Source organism: Delphinus delphis, chromosome 15 (genome assembly GCF_949987515.2).
Source record: "Delphinus delphis chromosome 15, mDelDel1.2, whole genome shotgun sequence".
NCBI lineage: Eukaryota > Metazoa > Chordata > Mammalia > Artiodactyla > Delphinidae > Delphinus > Delphinus delphis.
Window position 1 is genome coordinate 65,842,702 of NC_082697.1, and position 13,593 is coordinate 65,856,294.

Sequence of the window (13,593 nt, forward strand, 5' to 3'; positions counted from 1 at the left end):
CGAGGAATTTTGACGATGGATGTATATCAGGTAACTCTATTGCATCAGTGTTAAACTTCTTGTGTGATAACTCTGCTGTGGTCATGTGAAGGAAATGTCTTGGATCTTAGCAGATGCATGCTGCAGTGTTTATCTGGTGTTTATGGGTGTCACAGTGTCTGCAACTGATTCTTAAATGACTCACTGGGAGAGAGGGCTCGAATATGGCAAAACGTTAACAATTGATGAATCTTATAAAGAAGCAAGAATGCCTGAGACCGTGTAAGAGAAAGTGTGTGTGTGTGTGAGAGAGAGAGAGAGAGAGAGAGCGAGAATTATGACATTGTGTTTGAGAGGGTGTGAGTATAAGGGAGAGAGTGGATGAGAAGGAGTAAAATAATATTTGAGTGAGTCTGAGAAAAAGAAAGACTGTTAAGAATAAAAATTGGGGGGAAGAGAAAACACCTAGTATTTCAGGACAAACTGGCTCTAGGTGAGCCCAAAGGTCTGCTTGGGTCACTGACCTGTTCGGATGCAGGCCACGATCACCAGCCACCACTCAGGCACTCGAGGCAGAATCAAGGCTAGATGGTCTCCCTCCTGGAGGCCACAGGTCTGTGTGAAGACGTTGGCTGCACGACGGGTTAAGTCTGTCATCTCTCTGAAACTCCACTTCACTTCATCCCCTTGATTATTCACCCACCACAGGGCTGGGTTTGGACCTCTCTTGCCTTCCTGGTTAGGATCATATGCTACATGTTATTTCCTGATTCAAAGGAAAGGGGCACTAATGTGGCCAATCCACTACCACAGTCACATTCCGCTGTGAGTGTAACTCAAGGTCTGAGATCCCATTTTAAAGCATTTATAGCGCCAAGAGAAGTTGGGGGGAGGTGTGATCCAGCCAACGTCTTCGGGTCTACTGTAACCCCCTCGTCTTAAGTCACATAAAACCATGAAGAGCCTTCATGTTACTTATTGAAGACTTACAATTTTATTCCCCATGTGTCTGTCTTAGTTCCACATGGACAGTAGGTTACTCTCTGTGCCTCAGTTTTCTCACCTATGAAAAGGGTATAATAATACTACCTAGAGTGTAGTAAAGTTCAAATTAATTATTTTAAAAGGTCAAGTGTGTATAACAGTGTCTGGCATATAGTAGGTGCTCAATAAAATTACTGTTATTATCATTACAACAAAATAAAAGAGGATAATTTAATTCCTGAATATTTGAGGAAATTATTTTTTAAATTAAGGTACCTCTAGAGGTGCAAGAAGTCAGTCTTGGAAGCTCCAGGGCCTTTTTCCCTCACAAAAACATCAAGTAAACAACAATAGACTAAGATGGCTTTGTAGGAATTTAGAGAAGAGTCACAAATCCACAGCAACCAATAAATGCCCAAACAATAAAAAGTCATAACAAAATCGTAAGAAATTTTGTGGTGATTTTGCTTATTCCTGCACCACCCGCTCTCTGATGTGGTACAGTGTAGTCAGAGGAAGCCACCCAATTCCCAGCCCCTCCCCTAGGATAGATGAAAAAGATTGAAACTTGTGTGCAACGTTTTAGCTTGTCTGGAGGCGGCCTTAGGCACTGGTTTCTGTCTTGACTGACCTGGAGCTCAGATGGGTATGACGGCATATTGGAGGTATCTGAAAACAGTGGCAGATGTCACAGTGTGTGGAAACTGTAGACCCGATGTTACCTAGGGATTAGAGACTACAGACAAAGAAAGAATAGAACATTTAAGTCCCCCAGAAGAAACAGACTTTTAAGAAAGTTAAAATGTTAAAGAGCAGTGAAAACTAGAAAAAAAAAAAACAAAAAAAAACACATGGACAGGACCAGGAAAGACACATGCCAGAGAAGACCTTAAGTTTTCGTACTGAGCAGATTATTGAAGGTCTTTCCCTGCATGGAGCCAGGCTGCAAAGACTGAGAGAGGAAGCTATTTGTTTTAAATATGCAATTTTTAACAACAGATCACAAGGTCTACAAAGAAAAAGAGAAGCAGCCTATTCAAAGTAACAACATGAATCTCCAGGAACTGACCCTAAAGAGACATAGGCTGCAGTTACTAGAAAAGGTTTTTAAATGACTGTCTTAAATACACTGAAAAAGCTAAAGGAAAACACAAAGAACTAAAGCAAATCAGGAAAATAATATATGCACAAAATGAGAATATCAACAAAGAGATACAAATTACAAAAAGATCCAAACAGAAATTTTGGAACTGAGAAATATAATAACTGAATTGAAAACTTCACAAAGGGACTCAACAGCAGACTTCAGTAGGCAGAAGAAAGAATCCGTACACTTGAAGACAAGTCATCTAAAATTAATGAGTCAGAAGAACAAAAAGAAAAATACAAGAAGAAAAATGAACAGAGCCTAAGAAACTTATGGGCCACAATCAAATAGACCAATATACACATTATAGGACTATCAGAAGGAGAAAAAAGAGAGAAAATGGAGCATAGAACTTATCTGAAGTAATAATGGCTAAAAACTTCTCAAATTTGAGGAAAGGCATGGAGAGACAAATACAAGAGGCTCAATGAACTCCAAGTAGGAAAACCCAGACACCCACAGAGAGACATCACAATCAAACTACAGGTGACAAAGACAAAGAGAGCATCTTAAAAGCAGCAAGAGAAAAGTGACTCATCAGGTGAAATTCTTAATAAGATTACCAGTGGATTGAAGACCAGAAGGCAGTGAGATTATATATTTAAAGTGATAAAGAAAAAAAAACTGTCAATCAAAAATTCTATATCTAGCAAAATTGTCCGTCAAAAATGAGGGAGAATATGTATGGCTGAGTTGCTTCACTGTGCACATGAAACTATCACAACATTGTTAATCAGCTATACTCCAATATAAATTAAATAGTTTTTTAAAAATGAGGGAGAAATTAGGATATTCTCAGATTAAAAAAAAACCAACACTGAGGGAGTTCATTATCCTTAGACTTTCCCTACAAGAAATGCTAAAAGGAGTTAAGTTGAAATGAAAGGACATTAGAGAGTAACTTAAATATAAAAGTATAAAGTTCTTTAATAAAGATAGATACAAAGACAAATATAAAAACAGTATTGTTATAATTTTGGTTCATAACTTCACTTTTTATTCTTTCACTGTATGGAAACCACAAAAGCATAAAAAATAATTATAAATCTATGTTAATGGGTAGACAATATGTAAAGATATAGTTTGTGAAATCAATACCATAATATAGGAAGGTGCAAGGGAACCGGAAAACAGTAGGGTTTTGTATGTGAATGAAGTTAAGTTGTTATTAGTTTAAAATGAAGTGTTATATTTTGGAATGTTATATGTAATCCCCACGGTAATCACAAAGAAATTATCTACAGAATATTCCCAAAAGGAAACGAAAAGAAAATCAAAACATATCACTACAAAAAATCAACTAAATACAGAGGAAGGCAGTAAGGGATGAAGTGAGGGACACAAAAGCTGTGACATCAAGGAATCAATTAACAATATAGCAATAGTCAGTCATCCTTATCAGTAATTACTTTAAATGTAAGTGAATGAAATTCCCCAATCAAAAGAACTAGATTGGCAAAATGGATAAAAAACTCAGAATTCAACTATATGCTTTCGACAGAATTGTTACTTCCATGTGATGGAATATGATAAAACCAATCAAAAAACTTTCAGAATATTTTTGCAATAAAAATCTTATAATACAACATTAATTTAGAAAAGGAAAACCACATTTACATTAAATCCAAACTTATATAATAGTATCCATTCATTCATTCAATATATATTTGCCAAATTCTCATTATTTCTTAGGCACTGTTCTTAGACCAAAAGGATACAATGGTGAACAAGACATATATATACACATGTATGTAAACAGTTTTAAATGTTTATGGACAATTTTCATTTTCTTGTTTAAATCAAGTCTTTTATTTTCCCCAAGTAAAACAATTTTTTAAAGTTTTTTTAATTCCCCAAACAAAGCATGTTCAGAGTAAAAGTTCACGCAAGGCACAATCTTACTAACAGAAAAATTTCTTATGAACAGAAAAATTTCTCAACATGTTGTCACTTCCTGAAGGTCAACACTGATAACTGTTTGGTGTATAATCTTCCAGAAATTATTTCCCACATATGTGCAAACATGATCCTACCATCTTTACCTCATATGATTGGAACAAAAGAGTGTGTCTCACCTGAAATAAGACTTATATACATATATACATACATACACACACACACAGATATATGTATATACATATATTCATATCTATGGAAAAATCAGTGCTATGAAAAGAAATATTCTCCAACAGATTAAGGAATGTTAGCAAGTATAAATGACTAGTTGTGCACTGTCTATATAAGGGGAACAGATTATATAATTTCTGTATGAGTTTACAAAATGATAGAAAGTTTGGCGTATCAAGGTGCAAACAATTGTTTTAATTCAGATAAAAGTTTAGACTCTTAACTCTTGCAACTTGAAGAAGATATTGCTTAAGGATTTACGGTTTGGGGGGCTCAGAATTAATCTGATAATGTGATATTAAGATTAGCATGTTTTCAAGAAGATAAAACACAACCTTTAAACTGGATATGAGATTTACAGTTTTATGCAGTGAAGTCTGAAGCCAATGGAAATTGAGAAATAGATCTAAAAAATAAAACACTAAGTCAGCAATAAAAAGGAATGAAGAAGTAATACACAAGACAGTATGAATGAATCTCAAAAACATGCTGAGTAAAAGAAACCAGACACAAAAGAGTGCATCTTATATTATTCCATTTCTATGAAACCCTAGGAAAGAGAAATATAATGGCTAGTGACAGCAAATTAGTGTCTACCTGGGGCTCAGGGTGGGGATGGGTGGGTATTGACTAGGAAAGGACAAAAGGAAATTTTTGAGGTGATTGAAATGTTCTAAAACTTATTAAACTATCATATAAAGTGTGCGAATTGTATTCTAGGTAAAGTATAGATAAATACAGTTGATTTAAATAAACAAAAACCTACATAGCTACTCCTTGTTAATCTCTAACTAAAATATACTTCAAATAAGGAAAATGGGAAAGTAGATCAATTACTCATGTGATCGATGAATGAGATGATTCTTTCTGAATGTTAAAACACATAAGAATTTATTGCCTATAGAAAGGGCTTGCTTCATTTTTAATTAAAATGAAATATAAGTAGAATTTCTATAATTTCTGTAAATTAATGATAGAATATGATAGATTTCATAGAATTTAAATCCTAATTGACATAGATAAAACACTTTCCCCAACAATGATATAACTCACATTCTCTTCCATTGCATTTGGAATGTTTACTAACCTCCAGAAATTTCAAAAGTCAGAGTACACTTTTTGACCACAATAGAATTAAGCTAGAAATCATTAACAAGAAGACAATGAGAAACCCACCTCAACTATCAGGAAACTCACCGATACATTTCTATGTAATCTATGGGCCAGAGAAGAGTCAAAGGACAAATAAAAAATATTTTGAACTTAATGATAATAAAATATGACATATCAAAATTTGTATAATGTACCTAAGAGGAGTGCTTAGTGGGAAATTTATACTTTTAATACAGATACTGGAAAAGAAGGAAGGCTTAAAAGTAAGGACATAAACTTCCATCTCAAGAAGCTGAAAAAAGAATAGCAAATTAAGTCAAAGGAATGTACAAGGAAAGAAATAATAAAGATAACAGTAGGCATCAATGGAATGGAGAGCAAATACACAAGAGAGAATATCAGTAAAACCAAAACTGGTTTTGAAAAGATTTATAAAATTGGTTAATCTTAGGAAGACTTATCAAGTAAAAAAAGAGAATAAACATATTAAAAATATCAAGAATAAAAAAGTGTACATTGTTATAAATCTTACAGACATTAAAATAGAAATAATGGAAATATTAATACCTTTATGTCAAAAAATAACTTTATGACATTTGGAATGAAATAAGCAAATTGCTAAAACATGTTAACTTTCCAAAGTTGATGAATAGAAATCTTAAAAACCTCCTATCTATTAAAAAAAAAGTTAAATCCACTATCAAAAGCTTTTCTGCAATGAAAACCCCAGATTTTATGTCTAAATATTTCAATATGAATGCTAGTGCGTTAAGGGTTTGACCTGAAAAACTGCTGGGTTTTGTTTTTTTAGGAAAACAGCGATAATTATATTTCAATTATATCTCAATAAAACAACAACAAAAAATTAGTGATAACTTTTAAATTCTTTATCAAAGCATTTAGAATAGTACCTGGTACATAGTAAATGTTCGTTAAATATGTACTGAATGAATAAATAAAAAAACAACAACTCTGGAATCTAAAGAAGGAATAATAAGGAATTTCAGGGTTAAATTAAATCTAAAGATGACCCCAATCACGGTGGGCCAACCCCAGCTCCAGGTGCCCCAACCCCATGGCCAGCTATCCCAGGATCCAGCTTCACCCATCAGTGAGCCAAGATCAGCCCTGGAACATCCCAGGCCACATGGCCAGCCACATCAGGAACCATCCCTGGCTACAGGCTGGCAACCACTACATGAGACAGGAAATGTCAGCCAACCAGTCTGGGGGCCAGCCTTGACTACCAGTGCACCCACGGTAGTTGGCCATGCCACAACAGAAGGGCCCACATAGCCCATAGAGGGGGGGGACCCTAGAGCATATAACCCTAGAGCATATAACACCGGTGACCAGAGGGGAGTGTGCTGCTGGGTCCATAGGACATCTCCTACATTAGGCCACTTCTCCAAGATAAGGAACCACTTATGTAGGAATGTTAAAAAGCAAAAGTAATAAAATCATCTATACCCACGATAAGTAGTTAATGGATATGCAAAAGAAAAATATGTAAAATATGTCATCAAAAACAACAAACATGGGGAGGAACAGTAAAAATATAGGGTGGTTAGAATGCATTTGACCTTAGGAGATCATCAACTTAAAAAAAATATGTATATATATATATACATCTCATGACAACCCCAAACCAAAAACCTATAATAGGTACACACACAGAAGAGTGAAAGAAATTCAAGCATAATACTAAACATGGTCATCAAATCACAAGGGACGAGAGGAAAAAAAGAAGAACAAAACAGGAACTACCAAAACAACCAGAAAACAGCAAAATGGCAATAACTACATACTTATCAAAAATTACCTTAAATATAAATGGATTAGTATTCCAATCAAAAGACATAGAGTAGCTAAATGGATTAAAAAAAAAAACAAGACCCATTATATCCTGCCTACAAGAGGCTCACTTCAGATCTAAAGTCACACACAGACTGAAAAAGTCGGGGGATGGAAAAAAGTATTCCATATAAATGGAAGCAAAAAAAAAAAGCTGGTGCGACAATACACATATCAGACACTACACTTATTGAGCAATATTTATTACTAATACACATCAGAAGGTGGTAAGAAGAATTTGCTCCTGTCATGATTTTTGCCCAAACAAACAGAAGTCAATGTCACAGATGCTGTACTCATCTCTCCTGAGACATGAAGTGGAGAATCACACTATCAAAAGAGGAAAGATGGAGCGTTGTACGTTGCTTACTTTTCTATCCCTATCTTATCTAGAATAGTGTTTGGCACATGTTAGGTACTCATTAAATCCTAACTGAATGAATGAATGCAGTATCAAAGAGACAGAATGAATGATTTTGGACATGAACGTGACCTCTCATGAATAGATTTGGGAGGCTGCTCCATGAATCAGTTGGAATGTAGTATCCTTGGAGCCTAGAGTAATATAGGGTTTAATTCCCAAGGATAGTCAGGGGTTGTAAATTGGTGGCCTGAATGAGTGACTATATTCCACCCCTGGACGTATGTTGCCTGGATTATGCTAAAAAAAGTTACATTAAAATGTTGGATTTCTAACTTAACATTTTTAAAAAGTAAAATGTGTTGAAAATTGAGTCAAAATCAATTCTATTTGTTATGGTTTGGGTTGTGTTGTTGATTAGGCTACGGATCAGTTTCTGAATGACGCTTGTTAAGTTGTAAGGGGAGGCCCAGAAAGCCAGAGTGGACTATGGTGGCGTGCCCTCTAGAAGGTCTTCCATGGGAGCAACATCAATCCATACAGTGCTCATACGGCAAGTTTCAAAATTAATGTATCCCACAAAGGGGTACTGAGGGATTGCTAGGTGTCAGACACCATACGTCACTGGAGAGACACTGATCATGATCAAGGCAATTGGAAAAGTAGAAACAGACAGATCAGAACTGTTGTGAGAATGAATGTAAATGGGGTGGAGATGCTGGGGGTAGGAGAAGTTTGGAGATATGGAGCAACTGACAATGACCCAACAAAGACGCGGCATTCCCTGAGCAAATATTTACATGGTGATAATCTCCAGGGGTTGATGTGTGAACTAATAAGGACTTTATGAAGACAAATACAGAAAAAAATGATGGCCTCTCCAGCCATTTCTCATGATTCAAAAGGTCTAACCAGAGTTTTGGTCTGGGCAGTGATGAAAGTCAGTTTGTAGTTTGAAGGCAGAGATGTTTGGACGTCATCAGATTGTGAGACCAGGTTAAACAGTGGATTATAGAAACAGACAGCCTGCCCAAATCCTGCTCCTTCACTTATTAGGTTTGTGAATTCTGCAGGTTATTTGACCCCTTGCAACCTCAGTTTCCTCAGCTGGAAAATGGGGATAATTAAAGTGTCCATCTAATCAGAATAATAAGTGTAAAGTGCTTGACATGGCACATAAAAAAAGGGCTCTCCGTAACTGAGGGCTCTGTTTTCCTTGGAGTTATTATGGAAATTCAGAAAAAGGAAAAAGATGGAGGTAGGAAAAAAGTCCCTATGAAAGGCATGTAAGCTTTGAATACTAACATATGAATGTATGTTCATGGGAAATTAAAAATACATCAACTCTCTGACTCCGTCTTAGGTGAATTCTTTCTTCTGTACAAAGACAGTGTTCAGTGGGTTTTCACAATGTGGACATTACCTGCTGGGACTTAGTAGCTGGAACACCACCCACTGTCTACCCCAACTCCTAGTGTCACCACTGCTCCCCTCTTGGTCTGTCTCTTGGTAAAAGACAAACCAAGAACGTGCATTTTTCTGCAGAGACCACAGGGACAGGATTCTCTGGACACACCCTAAAGCCACACGCTCAAGTAGGTAGTTGATAGGGAAGACTCCAGATGTACTTGCCATCCTCATAGGAAGACAGATGACATAATTTTGTTACATGGTCAGATGTTCATGTGCACAGTCAGGTTGCCTGTACCCTCCCTCTCGGTGTAGGCTGAAGTCAAGCCCAAGTGTGATGAGATGAATTCTAGTTAGACTCACAGTTCCAGTAGTTGAAGGTGAGAATCCAGACCAACATCAACTTGCTGACCTGTGATTAGAACTTGACACTTGGTCACAGTTACCTGACTGTGTACCAGATACTTTCACCTGCTGTCTTGTTTCTTAAATGAGATTATCCCCATTTCACAGATAAAATCACTGGGGCTCAGAAAATTGAGGAAGTGTCAAGGCTGAGAATTGAAGCCCAAAACATAAGCTTTTCATGATACTTGTAGGCTTAGCCAGAAGCCATTCTTAGTTCTGTGCCCCTCAACCTACTAGGAGCAAGAGGTCGATCCTGTTCTCACCCCCCAGCATGGGTGCCTTCTTACCTTCTCCATTTGAGTCCAGTAGTCCAGTACATCACTTGCAAAGTTAAATTCCTCAGGTGTATCATAGTCATTCCATCTTGGGGCTCCAGCTCCCGACAAAGACTGGCAGCGCAGGTACTGAGGGGCAGGGTAGAAGCCACAGCGGGATCTGTGGATGTCCCAGAGGACCCGGAACTTCATCAGCCATCGCATGGTGGAGCAGTCCTCAGGAAGCAGGCACAAAATTCTCAGGCCACCACCTGCCTTGAGAAGAGACGGCTAATACGTCAGGAAGCAGGCACAGAACTCTCAGGCCACCACCTGCCTTGAGAAGAGACGGCTAATACGTCGGTCATTAGAGCAGGAACTTCTTCCACAAAATGAAGGCACATTCCTGGTTAACTGCTAGAGTGATAACTTTGTTTCAGCTCACTGGAATTTGGAACGCACAACTTACTGATTTAGGTGGGGATTTCTCTTCCCAGATGAGGCCAAAAATGATGGGGAGGGGCTATAGCTACCAGATAAGGTTGGCACATATTTCTGAGGGTCTCCTTCTCTTTTTGTACCCCCTGGGATGGCAGCCATGTGGTCATCCCCTTTTTGGTAGAAACTCATCATTTTGAAAGTCCTGTACCTCATGTTATCCTTGCTCTGGAGACCTCTCTTCCCACCGAGCCCAAATGTATGGTTCTCATGGAAACTAACGTATTTTTAGATGATTCCACCCCCTGTTCAAAGCTGACTGGTCCAGAGCTGAGCAGTCATTTCCTATGATTTTTTAATCCAAACTGGGCTAATCATAATCCCTCTCCAAAATCTGTGTGTGTGCTTGTTACCAAAGGGTATATAAGGCAGTCTCTCCTTGGTGGAAGCCACGAAATGCACACTTTGGAAACTGTCGGTGGCTATAATTCCTGTCATGTGGAGATAACTGCTCTGCATGAGTGAAGAAAACAAGGAAGATTTCAGAGACATGGAAATAAGGGGCAGAGAGTATCTCAGAGGCATGCAAGTCTCTGGTTCAGAACTATTGTTCCTGAGGCCCGTCTGCATCTCTACCCCTGTCTTGGTAATATCCTGTCCTGAATTCTATGAGCCAACAGTTTTTCCTTCCTGAGATTGGGTTTCTGTCACTTGAGACTCTAAAAATACTGACAAATATGCACCAGCACACTCAGGACAGAGGAGGCTAATATCACAGCACCTTCCGTACTGGCCTAGGATCTGGGCTCGGGGTTTTCCCCAGGACAGCATTCCAGGTAGCTATTACCAATCCATCACTTGACCTGTGAAATAGAGTTTCTTTGCCACTCCAGATCCCAACAAATGCTTCTAACATGGGAGCAGAACGCTCATTTATTAGGATGCTTCTTGAAGTTTGACTGTGAAAATTGGCTTAAGCTAGAACTTCTGTTCTGTGAGAAGAAAGCCACTTCACAGATAGCTCTGAGGTTCAAGCACTTCATCACTGCAAACAATTAAGCCTCCTCCCCGTTTCAGCAATAAGATAATACTGTTTGACAATAGCCCCATAAAAGCGATCAATAAAACTTGACTCAATTTATTTTCAACCTGTTTAGACTCACAATAACCAAACCCCAATTAATTCTGATGCTGCCCTCGGAACCCTGCTACTGTCTGCAGAAAAGAGGACAGATAATGGGAAAGCTTCATCCCTTAGAGTTTCCTTGTCTGTGTGGATCCTTAGACCACATGAACTGAAGTATGTCCCCTTCCTTTTTAGTGCCTGTCAATAAACAGTGCTGTCTTTTGTTCAGAGCACTTAAGGGAAGAAAGACCCTAAGATAACCAGCTGGCCCAGACGTTTGACCCTCATCCTTTGGAGGAAAAAATTTGAATTGCCAATATTTAAAATTTGGGAGATTTCATTTAAAATGTGAATTGAAGATTTTTCTTGAAAACACAGAAGGCCTGGCAACACTGGGCCTTTATTTCAACCTGGCACCAACTGGTTGGAGCTGAAAATTAAATGGAATGTTGTCCAATTCAGCAGGGTTTCCACTACTCCCTATGTTGTTACAGCTACTTGCTACTGCCCTTACTGTACCCATCCAGCTCTTGTCAACATCTGAGCTTAAAACCCCCATTCCAGGTCAACATCCCAAGAGGGACAGGGATTTCCCCAAGGTTTCAAGGCAAGTTTAGTAGCAGAGCTAGTTCTAAAACCTGCTTTTCCTGCTATTTTTTCCAACACATAGCTCTCTCCACAGGCATGAGCTCATTGAGAGCAAGAAACCAGACTCAGTTGCTATTTTTATACACAGGTGTTTACATCACTGCAGGATCCACCTTAAAATACTCAAGGACAGTGCAAACAACCCCTTAATAAGTGGCTAAAAACCAAAACAACACCAAGAGAAATAATGAGGAAATTAATTAATCCTTTATTATGGGCTGACTTGTGTCCCCTCAAAATTCATATGTTGAAGTCCTAACCCTCAGTACCTCAGAATGTGACTGTATTTGGACATAGAATCTTTAAAGAGGTAATTAAGTTAAAACGAGGTCATTATATGGACCCTAATCCCATATGACTGGTACACAGTGCCTTGAAGAGTTCTTGCAACAGAGCTTTGATTTCACAAGCATTTGGACTGAAAAGCTGTTTATTTTATGAGGCACCATCCTTAGCGTGTTATAGGGGATCCTAGAGCTACAGAGCCAGGTTGGGCTCCACTGGGTACCAGCTGAGTGATCTTGACCACCATTCATGTCTCCAAACTTGAGGGCATCGTAGTAACACCCACTATCTGGCTTCCACAAGGATTAGCAAGATAGTCAATATAAATCACTTTGCCAGCACTGAGTCTGATACAGCATAAGGGCTCAGTAAATGTTGAGGTGCCTTCTAACTGCCAGCAAATTCTGAGGTCAGCCCCTTCCATGTTAAATATTAAAAAGATATATTTTTTTTTCTTTTTTTTTTTTTTTTGCGGTACGCGGACCTCTCACTGCTGGGCCTCTCCCGTTGCAGAGCACAGGCTCCGGACGCGCAGGCTCAGAGGCCATGGCTCACGGGCCCAGCCGCTCCGCGGCATGTGGGATCTTCTCGGACCGGGGCACGAACTCGCGTCCCCTGCATCGGCAAGCGGACTCTCATCCACTGCGCCACCAGTGAAGCCCTAAAAAGATATTTTTTAATAAAAGGCATTCACCTTATATACTGTGAACGAACTTCTGCATAATGTAGTTTTCTTTCCAGTGTCTAACTTCTGGGTCTTTTTTACCCCTCTCGGTACCCTCCTCCCACAGCCCACCACATTCAGAGCTGTCTAACATTGAATCAATCACCCACGTGCTGGCCACGGTGCTAGGCATATCACATGTATATTCCCATTGAGCCCTCTCTCTCTCGATATCACCATCCTCATTTTGCAGTAAAGGAAAAGAAGTGTCAGAGAAGTTACAAGATATGCTCGAGGTCTGTAAGTGGCACTGCCAGAATTTGAAATTGGGTCTTCAGATTTTAAGTTCAGTATATACTTTACTGCCCTGTGGCAGATAAACACACACATATAAACACCCACCCACCCAAAGAAGCTGTCATTCACCTCCATCTTACCTGGTACTGTCTAGGAAACACTGGGGTTAGGTCTTGGATGGGGACTTTGCGGGTTCAGTTCTCTCTGATCAGAAGTTCAGTCCTCTCTGTGCACACAACAGAACCTGGTTCCTGGCCACAGCTGGGGTGGAGAACTTGGCAGGAATTGAATGATTCAGAAGGGGGAGGAGATGCTCACGTATAACAGGTCAGAAAGCAATCACAAGCCCTCATGGAGAGAAAATCGGTTAGAAAAACTATATAACGTAATCTCCAGTTATGGTAGGGAGGCCTTGCAGTGTGAATGAACAGATACAGCCAAATGGAGCACTTTCACAAGTTCTCTGTAGCTAACCTGCTCCCCTCTCCCAGTCCCAGG

The 13,593-nt window shown here is 38.9% G+C and overlaps 1 protein-coding gene across 2 annotated transcripts in view; it reads right to left on the reverse strand.

The window, feature by feature from the left end:
- The window catches only part of LOC132438051 (acyl-coenzyme A synthetase ACSM1, mitochondrial), a 38,254-nt gene extending 24,914 nt beyond the window's left edge, over positions 1 to 13,340 (reverse strand). Inside the window, exons 1-3 of one of the 2 annotated variants that reach the window (XM_060031849.1) lie at positions 13,236 to 13,340; positions 9,671 to 9,913; positions 504 to 714 (exon numbers count right to left, since the gene is read on the reverse strand). In XM_060031849.1, coding sequence (XP_059887832.1) covers positions 504 to 714; positions 9,671 to 9,862 — 403 coding nt within the window. In that variant the 5' untranslated portion in view covers positions 9,863 to 9,913; positions 13,236 to 13,340. Of the gene's footprint in view, positions 1 to 503; positions 715 to 9,670; positions 9,929 to 13,235 lie in introns of both variants that reach the window. The other variant, XM_060031850.1, reaches the window with a different exon arrangement.
- Between the last annotated feature and the right edge of the window lie 253 nt (positions 13,341 to 13,593).